The sequence below is a fragment of the Eptesicus fuscus genome, chromosome 1, assembly GCF_027574615.1.
Source record: "Eptesicus fuscus isolate TK198812 chromosome 1, DD_ASM_mEF_20220401, whole genome shotgun sequence".
Classification (NCBI taxonomy): Eukaryota; Metazoa; Chordata; class Mammalia; order Chiroptera; family Vespertilionidae; genus Eptesicus; species Eptesicus fuscus.
In genome coordinates, this window is record NC_072473.1 from 53,678,774 (window position 1) to 53,699,262 (window position 20,489).

Sequence of the window (20,489 nt, forward strand, 5' to 3'; positions counted from 1 at the left end):
ATACTTTGTTTAATAGACCATGGAAGGACATTTTGGTTGTTCCTAGTTTTTTACTATTATGAATAAGCTGCTTTGATATTCATGTATAAATCTTTGTGTGGATATGTTTCCTTTTTGCTTGTGGAATTGCTGTATCATGGTAATTCTATGTTTAACTTTTGGAAGAACTGCCAAACTATTTTCCAAAGTGGCTGCACCATTTTACATTCCTGCCACCTCTGTATGAGAGTTGCAATTTCTTCACATCTTTGTCAACACTTGTTATTTTCGGTGTGTTTTTTATGTCCCTCCTAGAAATTGTGAAATGGTCTCCCATTGTGGTTTTAATTTGTATTTCTCTAATGGCAAAGGATGGATGTTGAGATTCTTTTCATGTGCTTATTTATCATCTAGATATCTTCTTTGGTCAAATGTTTTTTCATCTCTTTAGCCCATTTTTATTTATTTTTCATTTTTTAATCCTCACCCTAGGATATTTTTTCCATTGATTTTTAGAGAGAATGGAAGGGGGGAGAGACAGAAACATGGATGTGAAAGAGACACATCCATTGGTTGCCTCCTGCACACGCCCTGACCAGGGCCCAGGCTGGGGAGGAGCCTGCAACCAAGGTACATGCCCTTGACTGGAATTGAACCCGGAACACTTTCTTCCACAGGCTGATGCTCTAACCACTGAGCTAAAACGGCTAGGGCCCATTTTTATTTTTAATTAGTTGCTTGTTTTATTATCATTATTGAGTTTTGAAAGTTCTTTATGTATTCTAGCTCTGAGTCCTTTATCAGGTATGTGAATTACAAAGATTTTCTCCTGGCTTTGGTTCTTCTTTCTTTAAATTAAAAAAAAAATTATTGATTTGAGAGCGAGAGAGAGAAACATGGATTTATTTGTCTACTTATTTATGTATTCATTGGTTGATTCTTGTATATGTCCTGACCGGAGATCGAACCCACAACCTTAGTGTATTGGGACAATGCTCTATAACCAACTGAGCTACCTGGAAAAGGCCTGTAGCTCTTTTAATTGTCTTAACAGTGTCTTACGAAGAGCAGAAGTCCAATTTGTCTGTCTTTTCCTCTGTTGCTCATTGGTTTGGTGTTATATCTGAGATCATACAGATTTTCTTACGTTTTCTTCTAAAAGTTTTATATCTTAATGTTTGAATTAATTTTTGTGTAGGTAGGGCACATGGGATAAATTAAGGTTCTTTTTTGCATGTAAATGCATGTCCAATAAATCTAGCACATTTGTTAAAAAGTTGAATCTTTTAAAACAAAAATTTCATCATATTGCTTTCTTGCCCAAAGACATTCTTTGGGGCCTTTTTTCTTTCAGGAAGAAGTCCTTAACATGATTTATAAAGATCTATATGACTTGTGCTGTGTACATAACTCTAACCTCCTCTCATCTCCTGTAATATTACCCATCTTGTACTCTAAGCTGCAAACATACTAAAACTCAATCATTTCCCTAAATTTCTTTCTGTTGGATTCCAGGTTTTTGTAACTGCTATTGCCTCTGCTTAGAATATTTTTCTCTCTACTCTTCTACCATTTGTCTTTCTTATACAAGTTACATTCTCTTGGAAGGTTTGCCTAACTCTTGCCCTGATTCTCACCCTTCATTTAGATTAGTTCACCAACCTTCCCTTCTTTATGTACATACTAGAGACCCGGTGCATGAGTTCGTGCACCAGTGGGGTCCCTCGGCCTGGCCTGCGGGATCGGGCCAAAACCAGCTCTCCGACATCCCCCGAGGGGTTCCGGATTGCAAGAGGGCGCAGGCCAGGCCAAGGGACCCCACGGGTGCACAATTGGGGCCGGGGAGGGGCGCATGAGCTTGGCCAGTCGGGGAGGGACCATGGGCATGTCTGGCCAGTCTCACTCAGTCTGGATCGGCCAGACCCCAGCAGCAAGCTAACCTACCAGTTGGAGCGTCTGCCCCCTGTTGGTCAGTGCATGTCATAGCGACTGGTCGACCCATTGACTGTCTGCCCCCTGGTGGTCAGTGCACATCATAGCAAGCAGTTGAGTGGCCTTAGCATAACCATTAGCATATTACACTTTGATTGGTTGAATGGCCGACGGGTCAACTGGACTCTTGGCATATTAGGCTTTTATTATATAGGATAATACTTTTCTTTCCTATCATAGCTCTGATAATGCAATGTTGAATTTGGTTGGTTGACTGTCTCTTCCTCACTAATATGAGGTCCATGAAAAAATACTGCTGGCACGTGGTAGATATACAATCAATCAATAACTGAGGGAATGATTGTAGATGAGGTGATTGAATGAATAAAGAAGCATTGATGTACTATTCCTTTGAGGTTGGAGTGAAAAAATGACTGGATGTCTAAGAATTTCAGAAATTAAGGATTCTATCGCATGGCCTTCAAGATTGAGTCTTGAATAGAGAATTGGTCACTTTCCAGCTAATCATGTACTCTGACCTCTGTAGATAAGCACATTCTACTTGTCTTAATTCCTCGATTATTTTGTTGGGTTGGTAAACAATATTTAGAGTCCTAGGAGAGGACAGGCTTCCTTTTTAAAAATATTTTTTTATTGATTTCAGAGAGGAAGGGAGAGGGGGAGAGAGAGAGAGAGAAACATCAATGATGAGAGAATCATTGATTGGCTGCCTCCTTCATGCTCCCTACTAGGCATTGAGCTCGCAACCAGGGCATGTGCCCTTGACCAGAATTGAATCCGGGACCCTTCAGTCCGTAGTCCGACACTATCCACCGAGCCAAACCAGCTAGGGCAAGGACAGGCCTTTTTGACCAAAACTGGCAGAGGTGGAATGGACTTTGGTTTAGTGCTGCTGGGGTTAGGGCTGGTGCTTTGTAAAGCATGCTTATCATTTGATTATGAGATTATATAGGTCATTCTAAAGCCATTTGAGCAATTGGACAATCAAATAAAATCACCAATCTAACTTACCTCTTTGTACATCACGAAGGGGTGTGGTCAACAGTGTCTGAAAACTCTCAGTTAAGCCCAAGACATATGGTGCTAAAGGGTATCACTATTCCACATATTCCTCCTCACACTATTTGAGATCTTGACCTCTATTTAATAACACAATTTAAGTACCATAGGAAAGAAGAAAAAGCTGAGTACTGGGTAGCTTTATGTAACTATTGTACTTTGTTGACAGTTTAAGAAAGCATCAAATTGTACATTATTGTAATCATTTCAACCATCTAAGTATAGTTAGACATAGAGCAGAAGTTCCTGTAGTCTTTAGGATCTTTTTCTATACCTCAGGTTCGCACTGCTCCTTGGAACACCACAAGGGCCTTCATTGCGGCCATGAAGGGCAAGTGTCTCTTGGAGGTTACTGGTGTGGCAGATCCCACAGGGTGTGGTGAAGGATTTTCCTATGTGAAGATTCCAAACAAACCAACACAACAGAAGGTGAGACTTGAATTTCTAGAAGGCGAAAATTGGGGGAGAAAGAAATGGAGGTTAAATAGTGGAGATGAATGGGATGGAGGATCTGGAAAGCAATTATGTTGACAGGATGAACTTGGATCCTATTATAAAGATCCAACTTACTGGGATTCTTACGTGTTTTATTTTGTTTTTGAGGTAGGATGATAAAGAGCCTCAGCCAGTGAAGAAAACAGTGACAGGAACAGATGCAGACCTCCGTCGCCTCTCTTTGAAAAATGCCAAGCAACTTCTACGTAAATTTGGTGTGCCTGAGGAAGAGGTGGGTGTGGAAGAGGAAACTTAAATGCTCCTAGGGGCTTTGTATAAAGAGGGAGAAGCTAGGAGGCAGATGTAAGGAGAACAATCTGAAGAATTTTGTGGGGTAGCTTATAGCTGACTGGATCTTGTATACTTTTTTCAGGAGTTAATGTTCCCAGAACTTTCTGTTTAACCTACTTTGGGTAAATTTTGTCTACCTCTCCCACTGTGCCTTGATTTATTCTTTGAGATCTCCAAATGATTTGTATGTGTATGTGTGTGTGTGTGTGTGTGTGTATATCCTGTAGATTAAAAAGTTGTCCCGCTGGGAAGTGATTGATGTGGTACGCACAATGTCAACAGAACAGGCCCGCTCTGGGGAAGGGCCAATGAGTAAATTTGCCCGTGGATCAAGGTTTTCTGTGGCTGAGCATCAAGAACGCTACAAAGAGGAATGTCAACGCATCTTTGACCTACAGAACAAGTATGTTGTTTTAGTGCTGCAGAAAATCCAAGCTGGGAGAGGGGGTGAGGTCCTAGACACTATTTTATAATGAATAGGAGGTCACCTAATAATGTGACTTAGGTAGTCAGGTGTCTGAGATTTCAATGTGGTATCTGTTCATAATACTGCTAGAGTACCTCCTTCAAAACAACTTGGCAAATATTTTGAATAGTAAGACATGCTAGGTTTGAGCTTTGGTTCCATGGCAACTTTTGTGGTCTACTTGGACCTGGCAGGCACCACAATGGTAATAGGGGACAGGTGTGTTTCTGTCTGAAGGCTTACTTGTGAGAGGATGGTAATGCCCTATTAAAAATGGGCAATGTGCTAATTAGTTTCTCAGGCTTTCTCCAGGAATTCTGAATATGAAATGCTGTACTACTACATATTTCAAACTTGCCTTATTGACAAGTCTAGGAAAAAATTTTTAAATTTTTTTATTGATTTTTAGAGAGAGGAAGGGAGAGGGATAGAGAGACACAACATCAATGAGAGAGAAACATCATCGATTGACTGCCTCCTGCACACCCCCTACTGGAGATTGAGCCCACAACCCCAGGCAATGTGCCCTGACAGGGAATTGAACCAGCGACCTCTTGGTTCATGGGTCAGTGCTCAACTACTGAACCATACTGGCCAGGCTAGGAAAATTTTGTAAAGCTTTTTTGGTAGGGTCCCATGAATTAGTGGATATTGAGTATTCCTTTTTAAAGTTGATTTTACAATTTCCTACTCTTGCCTAAACCGTGTATGTTCAGCTCTTTCTACACTTTCATATTTTCCCTTGTCTTTAACATTTTTTTCTCTTTTTAGGGTTTTGTCATCAACTGAAGTCTTATCGACTGATACAGATAGCAGCTCAGCTGAAGACAGTGACTTTGAAGAAATGGGAAAGAATATTGAGAACATGTTGCAGAATAAGAAAACCAGCTCTCAGCTGTCACGTGAACGGGAGGAGCAGGAGCGGAAGGAACTACAGAGGATGCTACTGGGTGAGGGTAGTGGCTTTACAAACAGACAAAAAAGAAGGATTGGAAAAGTATAAATAACTTTAGACTAATAACTGAGGCAAAACCAGAGGCAGAAGTAGCAGGGGATGAGTGTAGAAAAGCCTGTAGATGAGGTAGATAGCACTGAAAATTGGTCTTTAGGTTTGTCTATAGGGCACAAATTGAAGAGATACTGCCAATCTATTAACTACTTCTGTCTGTGCCAGGCCTGGTCAAGCAAGGGCTATGTCCATCAAGTGAGCTTCCTGGGCATTCATCCTAGAGCAGTGATGGCGAACCTCTGACACGCGTGTCAGTGCCATTTCTGATGACACGCGGCCGCTGAGGCGGCCTCATGCCGAGGATGAAACATTTATGTTATTTAAACTATAAATATCGCGAAATAATGTTTTTTCCTCAAAGGGACACACTACCCGAGTTATGCTCAGTTTTTTGGCGAAGTTTGAAACACCAAGCTCAAAAGGTTGCCCATCGCTGTCCTAGAGGATAAGAGTTTTTAATACAGAAACCATGGGTGAATTTGGGGTGTTGTTCTTGAACCCTCAGAAATTACATGTAAAATCTGTGCAAATGTGCCTTTTCTGAGGAGAGGATCCATGAATTTCATAAGATTCTCAAAGGAGTTATAGATCCTAAAAAGGGTTTAAAATAACCAACCAAAAATTGCAGAAATTGAGGGTGGGGATGATAAAGGCCTGAACTGGTTTGCGATATGGATACTAGAATGAAAAGAGGAGAAAAACCAAGGTGACCTTAAAATTTCACTCTAGGCTTGGTAGAAAGATGGTGGTACCATTGATTAAAGTAGTAAATATCAAAGAAAGAAGTAGTATTAAGGGAAGGTGTAATGTGTGGAATTCGAGATCCCCATGACACTTCCCAGTATGGGTTTCAAGTAGGCAGTTGAAAACTTGGATGTAGATACTGAGAGAGGATAAAGGCTGAAGATGTAGTTCATTTAAATCCTTTCAGAACTTTGTACTAAAAAAATGGGAACATTGGCAATGGTAAAATGAAGCCAGAAAAGGACAATTTGGGGGCTGGTGGGAACTTTTATACTTTCTGTAGAACCATAGTTTTGTGGCATGTTGAGCTTGGAGGTTTTCTCTCAACCCCAAGAAAATGGACATTTGAGTGGCAGGGGGAATGTGTGGAAATCTTTTTCTGCCTTGCAGCAGCAGGTTCGGCAGCAGCAGGAAACAATCACAGAGATGATGATACAGCCTCTGTGACTAGCCTTAACTCTTCTGCCACTGGCCGTTGTCTCAAGATTTATCGCACATTTCGAGATGAAGAGGGGAAAGAATATGTTCGCTGTGAGACAGTCCGAAAGCCAGCTGTCATAGATGCCTATGTGCGCATACGGACCACAAAAGATGAGGAGTTCATGTGAGTTTATCTCACCACTTTCCACTGTGATTAAGAATGATAAATGGTGGGGAATGGGAGTGAGGGTGAGTGCTTGAGTTTTAGTGATAGGATTCTGCACTGTTGTCCACTAGAAGTCCACTAATAGGGAACCATCTTTCCTTTTAGATCTTTGGGTTCGAGTAGTGCCAAATCACAGGGAGAATTCCATATTTGCCACAAAACAAAGATATTTTCAGTTCTACCTGAGTCCTTTGCATTTTGGTTAGTTGGTTGGCTGGCAGAAATCTTAGGGATTACTCTCATTCTGAGAGAGGTGCTACTCTGCAACTGAAAGGCTGATGAGTGGGGGAGATGGGAATGCCAGGTGACCTCTTTTATTTTAGTACTAGGGGCCCAGTGCACGAATTTGTGCACCTTAAAAGGAACTGTGGTCTATGAGGCTGCAGTAGGGACAGGGGCGGGTCTTGGCCCATCCTCTGTGCCCCTGCCCAGCCCCTCCCACTGCAGTCCCTGGTCCCCTGCCTGCTGGCAGTGCCGCTCCTGCCACTGGCGCTAATGGTGCTGGCCCCGCTCACACCTGCTGATGGCGTGGAGCGATTGGGGCTGACGCCAGCAGCAGGTGTGAGCAGCAGTGGCTGCTGCCCCGATCGCCCTTCAGGAGCAGGAGCAGGGGTGGTGGAGAAGCCCTCAGGAGCGATCAGGGCCTGCAGCTGGTCCTCGCACCTGCTGATGGTGTTGAGTGATCGGGACCAGTGTCGGTTACCGGCAACAGGTGCGAGTGGTGGCTCTGGAACCGGCAGTGGGTGTGAATGGGGCTGGCGCCAGCAGCAGGTGTAAATGCTGGGCAGGATCATGGCGCGTGGGAGCAAAGAATTTTCAGTAACCACAGAGGCTCGCCCCGATGACAGTGACCAGTGACCCACCTTGGTCTGGAACCCTCACTCACCTGCTCCACCATCCTTCTGCGGCCAACGCCCACCATGTTCTGCACACACCTCCTGGTGATCAGCGCACATCATAGCGACCGGTTGTTCGGTTGTTCTGCCGTTTGGTCTATTTGCATATTAGCCTTCTATTATATAGAATGGATGGATTACTTTAGTTTGGAGATGTTTAGCTATTAGAACAGTCTTCTTTGTTTAGGTTTGCTTATGGTCCTGTGATTTTTTTTTTTTACACCCCCCCTCTCCCTGTTATTTAGTCGAAAATTTGCCCTTTTTGATGAACAGCATCGAGAAGAGATGCGAAAAGAACGGCGGAGGATTCAAGAGCAGCTGAGGCGGCTTAAGCGGAACCAGGAGAAGGAGAAGCTTAAGGGTCCTCCTGAGAAAAAGCCAAAAAAGTTGAAGGAGCGTCCTGACCTAAAAGTAAGTATAATGTGGTATGTTCATAATTAACAAAGTAAAGAAAGAAAGCATACTTTTCCCCCAGCTTTTGGATCCTCCCTTATTGGGGACGAGGGCACTATTGTCAAAAGCTAGTCTGAATTGACATGGCTACTTGGGTGTTTTCAGTAATAGTATGACTGGTACCAATACCACCAGACCTAATCTAGTGCCATTGGGTGTCATTTCATACCTCATCCATTGGAAATATTTTCTAGGAGTTGAAATAGGTTTGGTGGATTTCTTAAAAATGTATTTTTATTGATTTCAGAGAGGGGGAGAGAAAGAGAAATGTCAGTGATGAAAGAGAACCATCAATTGGCTGCCTCCTGCCCAGCCCTACCGGGGATCGAGCCTGCAACCTGGCCATGTGCCCTTGCCTGGGAATCGAACCGGGCACTCTTCAGTCCGCAGGCCAATGCTCTATCCACTAAGCCAAACTGGCTAGGGCAAGATTTTTTAACATGTATATTTATGTACATGTGAGCATTTACACACACATCTTGTTTTTAAATTGTATGTATTTAAAGAAGCAACAGAAATAAATATAAAATACATGTTGCTTTACATAACTTAGGTAGGATTGCATATATTTCTGTGCAGTTTAATTGTAATATTTACCATAAAATGAGGCAACTATGGTACAGTGGAAAGAACCGTGGACTTAAAACAGAAGATGTAGATTCAAGTCTGGTTGTCATCTAATAGTTCTGTGACCTTAACCTTTTCAAACCTGTTTTCTATACAATACCTGTCTCACAGTGTTGTTGTAGTAAGTGATATAATACAAGGGAAGCACTTTATAAACTATGAAATTTTCTACAAATTTAAGCTGCTGTTTACATGAGGTCATTAAAGTATTTTAATGTATGTGATCTTATGTAAATATGATAAAAAAATTGACCCCATTTCACAGATGAACATGTGGTCAATTGCAAAACAGATGGGAATATGCCCATGCTGGCTGCCTGTGTTGCCAAGTGCAGCCTTGGGCTTCCAACAGCCTTTCTTCTATACATTTACTATTTTCATAGTTTACAACTTAAATTGGGAGTGGAAATCCTCTCTGTTTTCTTTCTTTGAGTTTTATAGAAATGTTCTTTCTCTGTATTTTTTAATGTGCCTTTTCCATACATATGCACTTTTGTCCAATGCCTATGGTTGAAGATGTTTTAACAGTTCTTTTCAAACCAAAGTTCTGATCCTGCCTTTGTTTCTCTCTTGCCTTGTATTTTTCAGCAGACTTTTGTTGAACTTTATTTTTCTATGCAAAATAATTTTCATAGAAATTAAGTTAATTTTATTCCAGAAAGATCATAGGCTGAACTACCCAAATTGTATATATTTCTTAAAGCTAACATCATGCAGCCTTCTTACCTCTGACATTGGTACTTTTCCTCCTGCAGCTGAAATGTGGGGCTTGTGGAGCCATTGGGCACATGAGGACAAACAAATTCTGCCCCCTCTATTATCAAACAAATGCTCCACCTTCCAATCCTGTTGCCATGACAGAGGAACAGGAAGAGGAGTTGGAAAAGACAGTCATTCATAATGATAATGAAGAACTTATCAAGGTTGAAGGGACCAAGATTGTCTTGGGGAAACAGCTAATTGAGAGGTAAGGGATAGGAAGTGCCACAGAAGAGATCTATTGGAGATTGGTGATATTGATGGGCAGCAGGTGGATGTGCCAAGGGCATAGGAACTTTGATGGATTTTCCTCTGTAATTGTTCCAGTATGAAAATTACAATCTTTTGTTGCAAAGCACTTACTAAGTTCCACCACTTGCTCTTGGGCATGTACCTACTTTTCTGAGTCTCAGTTTTCTTGTTTACAAAATAAAACCACCCTTCCTAGGGTAGTTATGAGATAAAAATGAGAGAGACTATATAAAGCACAGTGCCTGGCATATAGTAGATGCTCTTCATATTTTACTTTCCAGGCACTCAATATTTGTAAGGTCCCTAATCTCGGAATGTTCTAATTATGGACCATCCAAAAAGTTTAAGGAGACAAACTATGCTTATACATACCTGTCTCATGCCCTCAGAGAATTTAATAGAGAAGCGGAGAATTTTTTAAATTAAAAATTTTCCCCTTTTTAGTTTAAAAATTTCAAACCTATGAAAAATTTAAACACTATTACAGCATGCTATTCCTCTAAATTTACCAGCTGTAAGCATTTGTCCCATTTGTTTCATCTGTATATATTTAAACTTTTGCTGAACTGTTTAGAAATAACTTGCAGGCATCATGATATTTCACTTATAAATTCTTTAGCATAGGACATAACAACATGATATATAACAACAAAGAACATAATTACCATTAATTCAGTAGTATCTTGCATCTAGTTCTTATTCAAATGTCCTTAGTTATCTCAAAGTACTTTATTGCCTATCCTCAAATTCAGGATCCAGTTCCAGTTCAAACATTTAAGTATTTTGAGTCTTTCCTGATCTAGAAATGCCTTCCCTACCTTTTTAGTTTTTATGACATTGACTTTTTTTTTGAAGAGTCCAGGCCAATTGTCTCAGAATATCCCACAATCTGGATTTGTCTGGTTGTTTTCTCATTGATTATATTCAGATTAAATGTCTTTGGCAAGGTTACTACATAGGTGGTATTATGTACTTAATACACCACATCAGGAAGCTCATATTGTCAGGTTTCCATACTATTTTAATCATCTTGTTAAAGTGGTGATCCCCAGATTTCTCTATGATAAAGGAATGTTTTTCCCTTTGTAATGAATATGTTGGTGAATATCCTGATCCATAACAGGTATTCTCTCAATGGTTTTGGCATCCATTGATGATCCATTATTACATTGGGGAGTCGCAAAACAATGTTTTTTTCCCCTAATTCTAGCATTCTTTCTACATTAAATGGCATTCTATAAAGAAAAGCTTCCCCTCCTTTTTTGAGTACCATTACGGATTCTGAAGTTTCTTTCCTTTGTAAACTTAACCTCATTAATAATTTTTATTTCCATTATTGTCCCAAATTTTCCCCTTTATACCAGATCCTGGGTCTTTTTTAAATGACCCTATGAATCTTTGATAACTTCTTTGCTTTCTGATACATGATGTTCTAGGATCTCCTTGAAATTTCCCTGTCCCAGACCTAGAATCAGCCATTTTTCTAAAGGAGCCCTGGTTCCACTTATTGGGGAATGCTATTTAGAAACCAGGATCCATCTAGATGCCATTGCTACTAGGCTCTTAGTGGACAGAACTAGGTAGTATACATGTATTGTAAAGCACAATTCATAGAGATTCAAATTGTATCTATAGATTATTCCTCATATCTCCCTACATTTCATATTTGTATCTTTTCTCTGACTTCCAACATCAATATATACATTTGCTTTATCCTAAGATACATACAAAATAGTTTGAGAATTACAATACCAATATTACTATAAACAACAAACCTATAGAATGAAGTTGTACAGTCAGGGTATTCAAAATATATTTGAATTCTTTTTTGTGTTTATTTTTATCTTTTTTGTTAATCCTCCTCACCCAAGGATATTTTTTTCTATTGATTTTTAGAGAGAGTGGAAAGGAGGGGGAGAGACAGAGAGAAACATCAACGTGAGAGAGACACATTGATTGGTTGCCTCCTGCATGTGCCCCTACAAGGGCCCGGATCGAGCCTACAAACGAGGTACATGCCCTTGACCAGAATTGAACCCGGGATTCTTTGGTCCACAGGCTGATGCTCTATCCACTGAGCAACCGGCTAGGGCTAGTTCCCTTATTTTCTAAATAGGAAACTGAGGAGAAATTGTGGCTTGCCTAGTTCTTTATTATCTTGGAGATCCTATGATGCCTTGCCTGATTTGAGCCTTAGAATGTGGATGTCTGGCCTTTAGTTTGGCTTTTTCCTCCCCAGGCTTATTCTCAGGGACTTTGGACTTTTTCACTATAGTTGCTTTTATCCCTGGGGACTAGAAATAGGGACTGCATGCTATGAAAGTGTTATTGATTGCAGTGCAGATGAGGTTCGAAGAAAATCTCTGGTTCTCAAGTTCCCTAAACAGCAACTCCCTCCTAAGAAGAAACGGCGAGTTGGAACCACTGTTCACTGTGACTATTTGAATGTGAGTATTTGCATTGCTTCTTTCTGACCAGATGAGCTTCTCATTAATTCCCATAGCCCTCTAAGCCATGGTCCTGATATAGATTCTGAATCCCTTTGTCCTTTCCCTGAAAATTATGTGTATTGTTCATTGTAAGACTTCCTAAACATTTGTCTAGCTAGAAAGTATTGTTTTTTAATCTATAGAAGCATTCTGATTCCTTGTTTTTCCTTAGAGACCTCATAAGTCCATCCACCGGCGCCGGACAGACCCCATGGTGACTCTGTCATCCATCTTGGAGTCTATCATCAACGACATGAGAGATCTTCCAAATGTGAGTTCATTGCATTCATATCTACAGTAGAGACAAAAAGGCTTTTTGTTCTGTCCGTGATTTCAGATAGAGGACAGTATAGTCCTAGATTATGTGGAACTCCTAATTATTTGGGGTATAGTGTTATTTTTTAAATTAAATTTTTTTCTCTGTCTTTTTGTTGTTGTTAATCGTCACCTGAAGACGTTTTTTCCTTTTTTTTTTTTTTTTTTGGAGAGAGAGAGAGAGAGAGAGAGAGAGAGAAAGTGAAACATCAGTGTGAGAGAGGCACATTGCTTGGTTGCCTCCTGCACATGCCACCAACTGGGGCCAGGGATTGAACCTGAAACTCTTGATCAGGAATTGAACCCTCGACCTTTTTGGTGTACGGGACAATGCTCTAATCAACTGAGCTACTTGGCCAGGGCTAAAAATATTTTTATTGATGTTTGGAGAGAGAGAGAGAGAGAGAGAAACATTAATCAGCTGCATCCTAAATGCCCTGTACCAGGGATCGTGCCTGCAACCTGCGCATATGCCCTGACCAGGAATCAAACTGGCAAGCTTTTGGTGCATAGGACTATGCCCAACCAATTGAGCCACTCTGGCCAGGGCTAGGTTATAGTTTTTTGCTTCTTTTGTTTTATTATAAAAACAATTGAGTAGAGGAAACAGTCAGACCTGCTCCATCTAGAAAACATACTTTGAGAGTTGATGAACAGGTAGAGAGGTAAGGTGAAAGAATCTTCATGAATTGGCTCTGACAAGTGTTCTTTGCTTATGGATGGTGCTGGCTCTTGTTTGCACAGACATACCCTTTCCATACTCCAGTCAATGGAAAGGTTGTAAAGGACTACTACAAAATTATTACTCGGCCAATGGACTTACAGACACTCCGTGAAAATGTGCGTAAACGCCTCTACCCATCTCGGGAAGAGTTCAGAGAGCATTTGGAGCTCATTGTGAAAAATAGTGCAACCTACAATGGTAAGAATCGTCTATTCTTTGATTGAAGAAGTCACCTTTCAGGTCCTCATAAGTTCAGACTATATAGGACTGATGAAAAGGTCCTAAAAATGTATTAGTGCATTTTGTAGTTTTGAAAATTCGATATTACACATTTTAGTCATTTAATATATAGTTTACCCTTGAACAACCTGGGTTTCAAGGGTGTGGGTCCATTTATATATGATTTTTAAAAATATACATTTTTTTTATTTCAGTGAGGGAGGGAGAGGGAGAGAGACATAGAAACATCAATGATGAGAGGGAATCATTGGCTGCCTCCTGCATGTTGCACCGAGCCCGAAACCCAGGCATGTGCCCTTGACCAGAATTTAACCTGGGACCCTTCAGTCCACTGAGCCAAACCAGCCAGGGCTATATATGATTTTTGAATTGACCTTCACAGTTCAAACCCACATTGTTCAATGGTCAACTGGTAGTGGAATTCTGAATATACAGAGAGCCAACTTAAATTATACATGGATCTTCTATGTGAGTGGTCAGTGCCCTTAACCTCTGCATTGTTCAAGGGTCAACTGTATATTGCTTCTTTTTATTACCACTTTTTAATGTATCCTCTGGAGAATTTGGAGTCTGTATCTGTTGAAATGAAACTATTACATGGGGAGTACTAGGAATTTAAGAAGTGGGCCTAGGTAAAAAGAAGGGAGAAGCATTCAATGTGGATGAAACCTGTGCAGAGTATGTGTGTGTGACATATTTGCTCTGTGTGAATCTTTGATTTGGTCTACAAATCTATTATAGGGGATGTTATATGTCCACTTTGCTTAGAAGTTGGAAAGGCAAGGAGGAAGAATTCTTTCTGAGTCTTTAAAGGGGGGAAAACAATAGAGCTTCTGCATGTAAAGAATAAACTTTTTTGGTTTCCATTGTGTCCTTGAGCACAGATTAGTATAGGGGTTAAGAGTATAGGTAGCACTAAAACCTATCCTCCTAAGACTATTCCAAAAAATTCAAGAGGAAGGAACACTTCCAGCCTCATTCTATGAAGCCAGCATCACCTTAATACCCAAACCATATAAAGACAACACAATGAAAGAGAATTACAGGCCAATATCCCTCATGAACATAGATGCCAAAATCCTCAACAAAATTCTAGCAAATCGGATCCAGCAATACATCAGAAAGAGCAAACACCATGACCAAGTAGGATTTATCCCAGGGATGCAAGGATGGTACAATATTCGCAAATCAATAAATGTGATACATCACATAAACAAATTGAGAGATAAAAATCACATAGTCATATCAATTGATGCAGAAAAAGCATTTGACAAAATCCAACACCCTTTCTTGATAAAAACTCTCAGCAAGGTGGGAATAGAAGGATCATACCTCAACATAATAAAAACCATATATGACAAACCCACAGCCAACATCATACTCAATGTGCAAAAACTAAAATCATTTTCCCTAAGAATAGGAACAAGACAGGGATGCCCACTCTCACCACTCCTATTCAACATAGTACTGGAAGTACTAGCCACTGAGATCAGACAAGAAGAAGAAATAAAAGGCATCCAAATTGGAAAAGAAGAAGTAAAACTGTCCTTATTCGCAGATGACATGATACTGTACATGGAAAACCCTAAAGACTCCATAAAAAAATTACTAGACTTAATAAATGTATTCGGCAATGTAGCAGGGTACAAAATTAACACCAAGAAGTCTATGGCATTTCTATACATCAATAATGAACTTACAGAAAGAGAGACTAAAAAAGCAATCCCAGCCGAAACCGGTTTGGCTCAGTGGATAGAGCATCAGCCTGCGGACTGAAGGGTCCCGGGTTCGAATCCGGTCTAGGGCATGTACCTTGGTTGCGGGCACATCCCCAGTGGGGGGTGTGCAGGAGGTAGCAGATCGATGTTTCTCTCTCATCGATGTTTCTAGCTCTCTATCCCTCTCCCTTCCTCTCTGTAAAAAATCAATAAAATATAAAAAAATAAAAATAAAAAAGCAATCCCATTTACCATTGCACCAAAAAAATTAAGATAACTAGGAATAAATTTAACGAGGTAAAAGATCTATACCTGGAAAACTACAGGACACTGAAAAAAGAGATAGAGGAAGACATAAACAGATGGAAGAACATACTGTGTTCATGGATTGGTAGAATCAACATCATTAAAATGTCCATACTATGCAACACAATCTATAGATTCAGTGCACTCCCCATTAAAATACCAATGGCATATTTCGCAGACCTAGAACGAATTCTCCAAAAATTCATCTGGAATAAAAAACCCCGAATAGCCACAGCAATCCTGAGAAAGAAGAGCAAAGTAGGTGGGATCTCAATACTAGATATCAAGCTGTATTACAAAGCCACTGTTATCAAAACAGCCTGGTACTGGCACAAGAACAGACATATAGACCAATGTAACAACAGAGGACCCAGAAATCGACCCAAGCCACTATGCTCAATTAATATTCGACAACGGAGGCATGAACATACAATGGAGTCAAAACAATCTCTTTAATAAATGGAGTTGGGAAAATTGGACAGATACATGCAAAAAAATGAAACTAGACCACCAACTTACACCATACACAAAAATAAACTCAAAATGGATAAAGGACTTAAACATAAGACGGGAAACCATAAAAATACTAGAGGAATCCACAGGCAGCAAAATATCAGACATATGCCGAAGTAATTACTTCACTGATACTGCTCCTAGGGCAATGGAAGCTAAAGAAAAAATAAAAAGCGTACAGGTAGCATATGAGTCATGGCTCTTGACTCTTACAAATTGAGTCACCTTAGATAAATTATTTTAACTGCTTATAGCCTTCTCAGTTTTTTCATTTGTAAACATGGGGCATGGTGTCTTATTTTCCCATTATTCTTATTGAACATGTCATTAAACATTGTTGATGAATAAATGAATGAATGCTGAATGACTTAGTGGTTGAGAAAAGAGCTGAAGTTTAGGCTCTGGGGAACACACGAAAGAATAGACAGGGATAGATAAGAAAAAACGTACTGAAAGGAAGTAGTCAGAATTATTAGTCTAGATGAAAATATTTTATCCTGGTGAGCTTAAATTAGGGCAGCCATAAGCAGGGAGTGTAGGATATGGTTTCTGAAGCTCTTGTTATGGATATTAGGGAAACTAAAATAGTATTCTGAGGTGAGATAAGGATTCTTTTATGAGGAAGGCTTTGGATTAGCCATATGTTGGGAGGACATCACAAACAGTTCTGCAAACAAAAATTACAGTGGCAAATTCTGTATGCTAAGTATGGAAAGATTTTAAATCCTGTATTGATCTCCTCAGCCATCCTTAAACATATTGTTGTTCTCCATCCATAGTATCATTTTCAAGGTATTAAAGACAGCAGTATCAACAGTTGTACTACTATGTGTGGATATACACAAATAAGGAAGAGAGTTAAAATTAGTTTGTTCATTTGTTGTTTATCTACTATTTGTTAGGCACTAAAAATGAAGGTAAGACTGGTTTATGTGTTTAACCCAGCAGCTAGTCTGGTGCCTGGCACATATTTGGTGCTTAAGTAAATGTGGAGAAGTGTTGGCAGCTCTTGCCTCCCATTGAAAAAAAATATATTTTTATTGATTTCAGAGAAGGGATAGGTAGAGAGAGATAGAAACATCAGTGAAGAGAGAGAATCATTGATCGGCTGTCTGCTGCACGACCCCTACTGGGGGTCGAGCCTACAACCCTGGGCATGTGTCCTGCCTGGAAATCGAACCGTGACCTTCTGGTTCATAGGTCGAGGCTCAACCACTGAGGTACACTGGCTGGGCTTGCCTCCCATTTTTAACAGTTCAATTTCTTCTTGTTGCTCTATAATTTAGGGCCAAAGCACTCATTGACCCAGATCTCTCAATCCATGCTGGATCTCTGTGATGAAAAACTCAAAGAGGTAAGACATTTAAAATGAGAGAAAGGCAGTGGAATTAGAAGGTGGTGGGTAGCAGGGTTGAGGAATTAGGGAATGCAACAGAAGAAAGAGTAAAGAAATGTAGAAGTAGCAGATCTTTAGTATGTTAAGAGTCTGGAAGGGACCTTAGAAATTATATAGTCCAATTCCTTTTGTAGATAGAAAAACTGAGGTCCGTAGAAGAAAATTACTTGTCCTGGGCATCATGACTTTTAAATAGTAGAGCTAGGATTAAAATCTATAACTCACATGTCTCTTTGGAAAGGGCCAAGGAAAGTGATTTTCCAGGAAGTCATCTGAGTTAAGAGGCTGTGTTTTGGCAGGGAGGAATTTTAATTTTTAAAAGGAAATCTATGTTCCATCTTCTTACCTAAAAAAATATGGCACCTTACAAGCTTCCAAAAACACAATGATGATATAATGATAATGATGTTAATACTGAAGTAGATACTTCATAAAAGGATAATCAAATGGCCAATAAACATGAAAAGATTCTGAACTTGATTGATTATTGGGGAAGTGCAAATTTAAACCATGGTTAGATACCACTACATATCCACCAGAAAGGATAAATTTTTAAAAAGACTTTTAAAAAAAAAGATTGATAATACTAAGTGTTGGTGAGGATGTGGAATAATTGATACATAAACTTTTTCCCAGTAAAGTATGAAATTAATTTAATTTAGATTTCCTTACACAGAAGTCATTAATCAATGGTAATATGTTCAGTGTTTTTAGCAATAGTTTTACAGCAAAAACAGCGTGATGGTAAAATCTAACTTGGTAAAGGTGTTTCTATTATGGAAGCTAAGGTATTGATGCCCAGGGATGTATATTTTTGGTGAATATAGAGGAGAGTACAGAATACCTAAAGGAGTGGTTGGTACATCCTGTTTGATCCTTTTACTGGAATGTCATTTATCTTGACTTTTTGCCTGAAACTAATAATCGACAATTCTTAGACTTTTTGCGGCAACGGCAATAGACAACTGAACTTTAAATTATCCTTAATTTTCTGTGATGATCATACCTCAGGGAAACCTTTGCTTTGTTTCATGTCAGAAAGAAGACAAATTGGCTCGTTTAGAGAAAGCTATCAATCCCTTGTTGGATGATGATGACCAAGTGGCATTTTCTTTTATTCTGGATAATATTGTCACCCAGAAAATGATGGCAGTTCCTGATGTAAGTGGTCTCGGTACTAAGTATTGTGAAGATAGTTAGTACAGGGGAAAGGAAAGGATAATAGGGTATACATGTGTTGTATGTATGTTGGGGAGTTTGCTGGAGGGTGGTGTTTGTCAATTCAAACTGGCATATAAATGTCAAAACTGACTTTTTTGCTCTATGTGTGCATTGTCTTTGAAATCAAAGAGGCCAGGAATCTGTGGACATAAGAGGTTGTTTCTTCCTATTATTTACATTCAGTACTTGAATGTTCTTGAATAGCCCTGGAGAGAAATTAATATGCCAGCCAACAGAAGCTTTGAAAATAGAGTTGCTTCTTGAAAAATGACAGTTTGATAATTATCCAGTGTTTGTTGTCTTTTGTTTCATTTCTTGTCTTTTGCAACTTTATGACAGAGCTACTATGTTAATTCAATGCACCATTTTGTTATAAGGATCCTGCCTAAGTATTCTGATCTAAGTTTCCTTTTGTGTTGTATATGTGTAATGCATTAAAACTTCTGGATGGGTCTAGGGCATTGGTCGGCAAACTCATTAGTCAACAGAGCCAAATATCAACAGTACAACGATTGAAATTTCTTTTGAGAGCCAAATTTTTTAAACTTCTTCTAACGCCACTTCTTCAAAATAGACTCGCCCAGGCCATGTTATTTTGTGGAAGAGCCACACAAGGGGCCAAAGAGCCGCATGTGGCTCATGAGCCTCAGTTTGCTGACCACGGGTCTAGGGAATAATAAATTTTGAGTATGGAGCAGGGGTTCTTACTCTTTCAGAGCATAGGAACCCTTAAAGGAATACATGAACACCTTAAATTACATACAGAGTTTTGTGTGGTTATGTGTCTTTCTGGGAAAAGGATCATTAGCTTTGGTCAGTCTTAGGAATATCTGTGTCCCAATGAAGGTTGAGAATCTCTAGTATAAAGAATGGTTTTTATTTAATTTCTCATGCTTTCTTTTTGCTAGTCTTGGCCATTTCATCACCCAGTTAATAAGAAGTTTGTTCCAGATTATTATAAAGTGATTGTCAGTCCAATGGATTTAGAGACCATACGTAAGGTGAGTGATTTGTTCTAATATGTCTTTTTGGAATCAATTAACTTTGTATGTGTATCTAAGTGCCTGATTCTTTTAATCACAGAATATCTCCAAGCACAAGTATCAGAGTCGAGAGAGCTTTCTAGATGATGTCAACCTTATCCTTGCTAACAGTGTTAAGTACAATGGTGGGTATGTCTCCTTGTTTTTCTCTCTCCATCAGTCTGTCCCATCTAACATTAATTAATTAGCATTATTAAAATTTAAGTGCATGAAGAAGTCTTGAGCAGTGATAGTCAGCAGAATCAGTCAGGTATCTTACTCTGTTTTTTGTTTGTTAATCCTCACTTTGAGGATATTTTTTTCATTGATTTATAGAGAGAGTGGAAGGGAAGGAGGAGGGGAAGGAATGAAAGAGAAACATCGATGGGTTGCTTCCTGCATTGGGCTCTGACCTGGGCTGAGGATCAAACCTACAACTGAGATACATGCCCTTGACCAGGAATCCAACCTGAGACTCTTTGGTCCATGGGCCAATGCTCTAACCACTGAGCAACCGGCCAGGGTTTACTCTGCTTTTTTAAAGCAGGCACACATGTTTATTTATTTTTAAATAATTTTTTTTGATATTTTAGTGTATGTGTTCTGTAAAGTTTGTTAATAGCTTTTAATGATGGAAAAGCAATGCACATTTATTCTTTTAAACTTTGAAAAGTACAGAAAAATGAGATGAGAATAAAAATCAAGTGGATATTACTTTGGACTTTGAGTCATCACTGCTTTCCATGAGGATGTGAAAACTCACCTATGCCCCAGGCCCTTAGATGGAGCTTAGGGAAATGTGACTCATAGATCAGGGTGAGCTCAGTATATGAACTGATTGAATAATATATACCAGGTTCTGTGCTGCTACTTAATCTATTGGTAGTCACTGTCCTCATGTAATTCACAATCCAAT

At 39.5% G+C, this 20,489-nt stretch overlaps 1 protein-coding gene across 2 annotated transcripts in view; it reads left to right on the forward strand.

The window, feature by feature from the left end:
• The window catches only part of TAF1 (TATA-box binding protein associated factor 1), a 64,375-nt gene that overhangs the window by 18,844 nt on the left and 25,042 nt on the right, over positions 1-20,489 (forward strand). For both annotated transcript variants that reach the window (XM_028134062.2, XM_008157605.3), the window contains exons 19-32: positions 3,271-3,420; positions 3,599-3,718; positions 4,005-4,180; positions 5,015-5,193; positions 6,387-6,600; positions 7,784-7,949; positions 9,374-9,585; positions 11,968-12,076; positions 12,291-12,389; positions 13,178-13,355; positions 17,221-17,288; positions 18,369-18,491; positions 19,460-19,552; positions 19,635-19,719. In XM_028134062.2, coding sequence (XP_027989863.2) covers positions 3,271-3,420; positions 3,599-3,718; positions 4,005-4,180; positions 5,015-5,193; positions 6,387-6,600; positions 7,784-7,949; positions 9,374-9,585; positions 11,968-12,076; positions 12,291-12,389; positions 13,178-13,355; positions 17,221-17,288; positions 18,369-18,491; positions 19,460-19,552; positions 19,635-19,719 — 1,972 coding nt within the window. The remainder of the gene's footprint in view (positions 1-3,270; positions 3,421-3,598; positions 3,719-4,004; positions 4,181-5,014; positions 5,194-6,386; positions 6,601-7,783; positions 7,950-9,373; positions 9,586-11,967; positions 12,077-12,290; positions 12,390-13,177; positions 13,356-17,220; positions 17,289-18,368; positions 18,492-19,459; positions 19,553-19,634; positions 19,720-20,489) is intronic.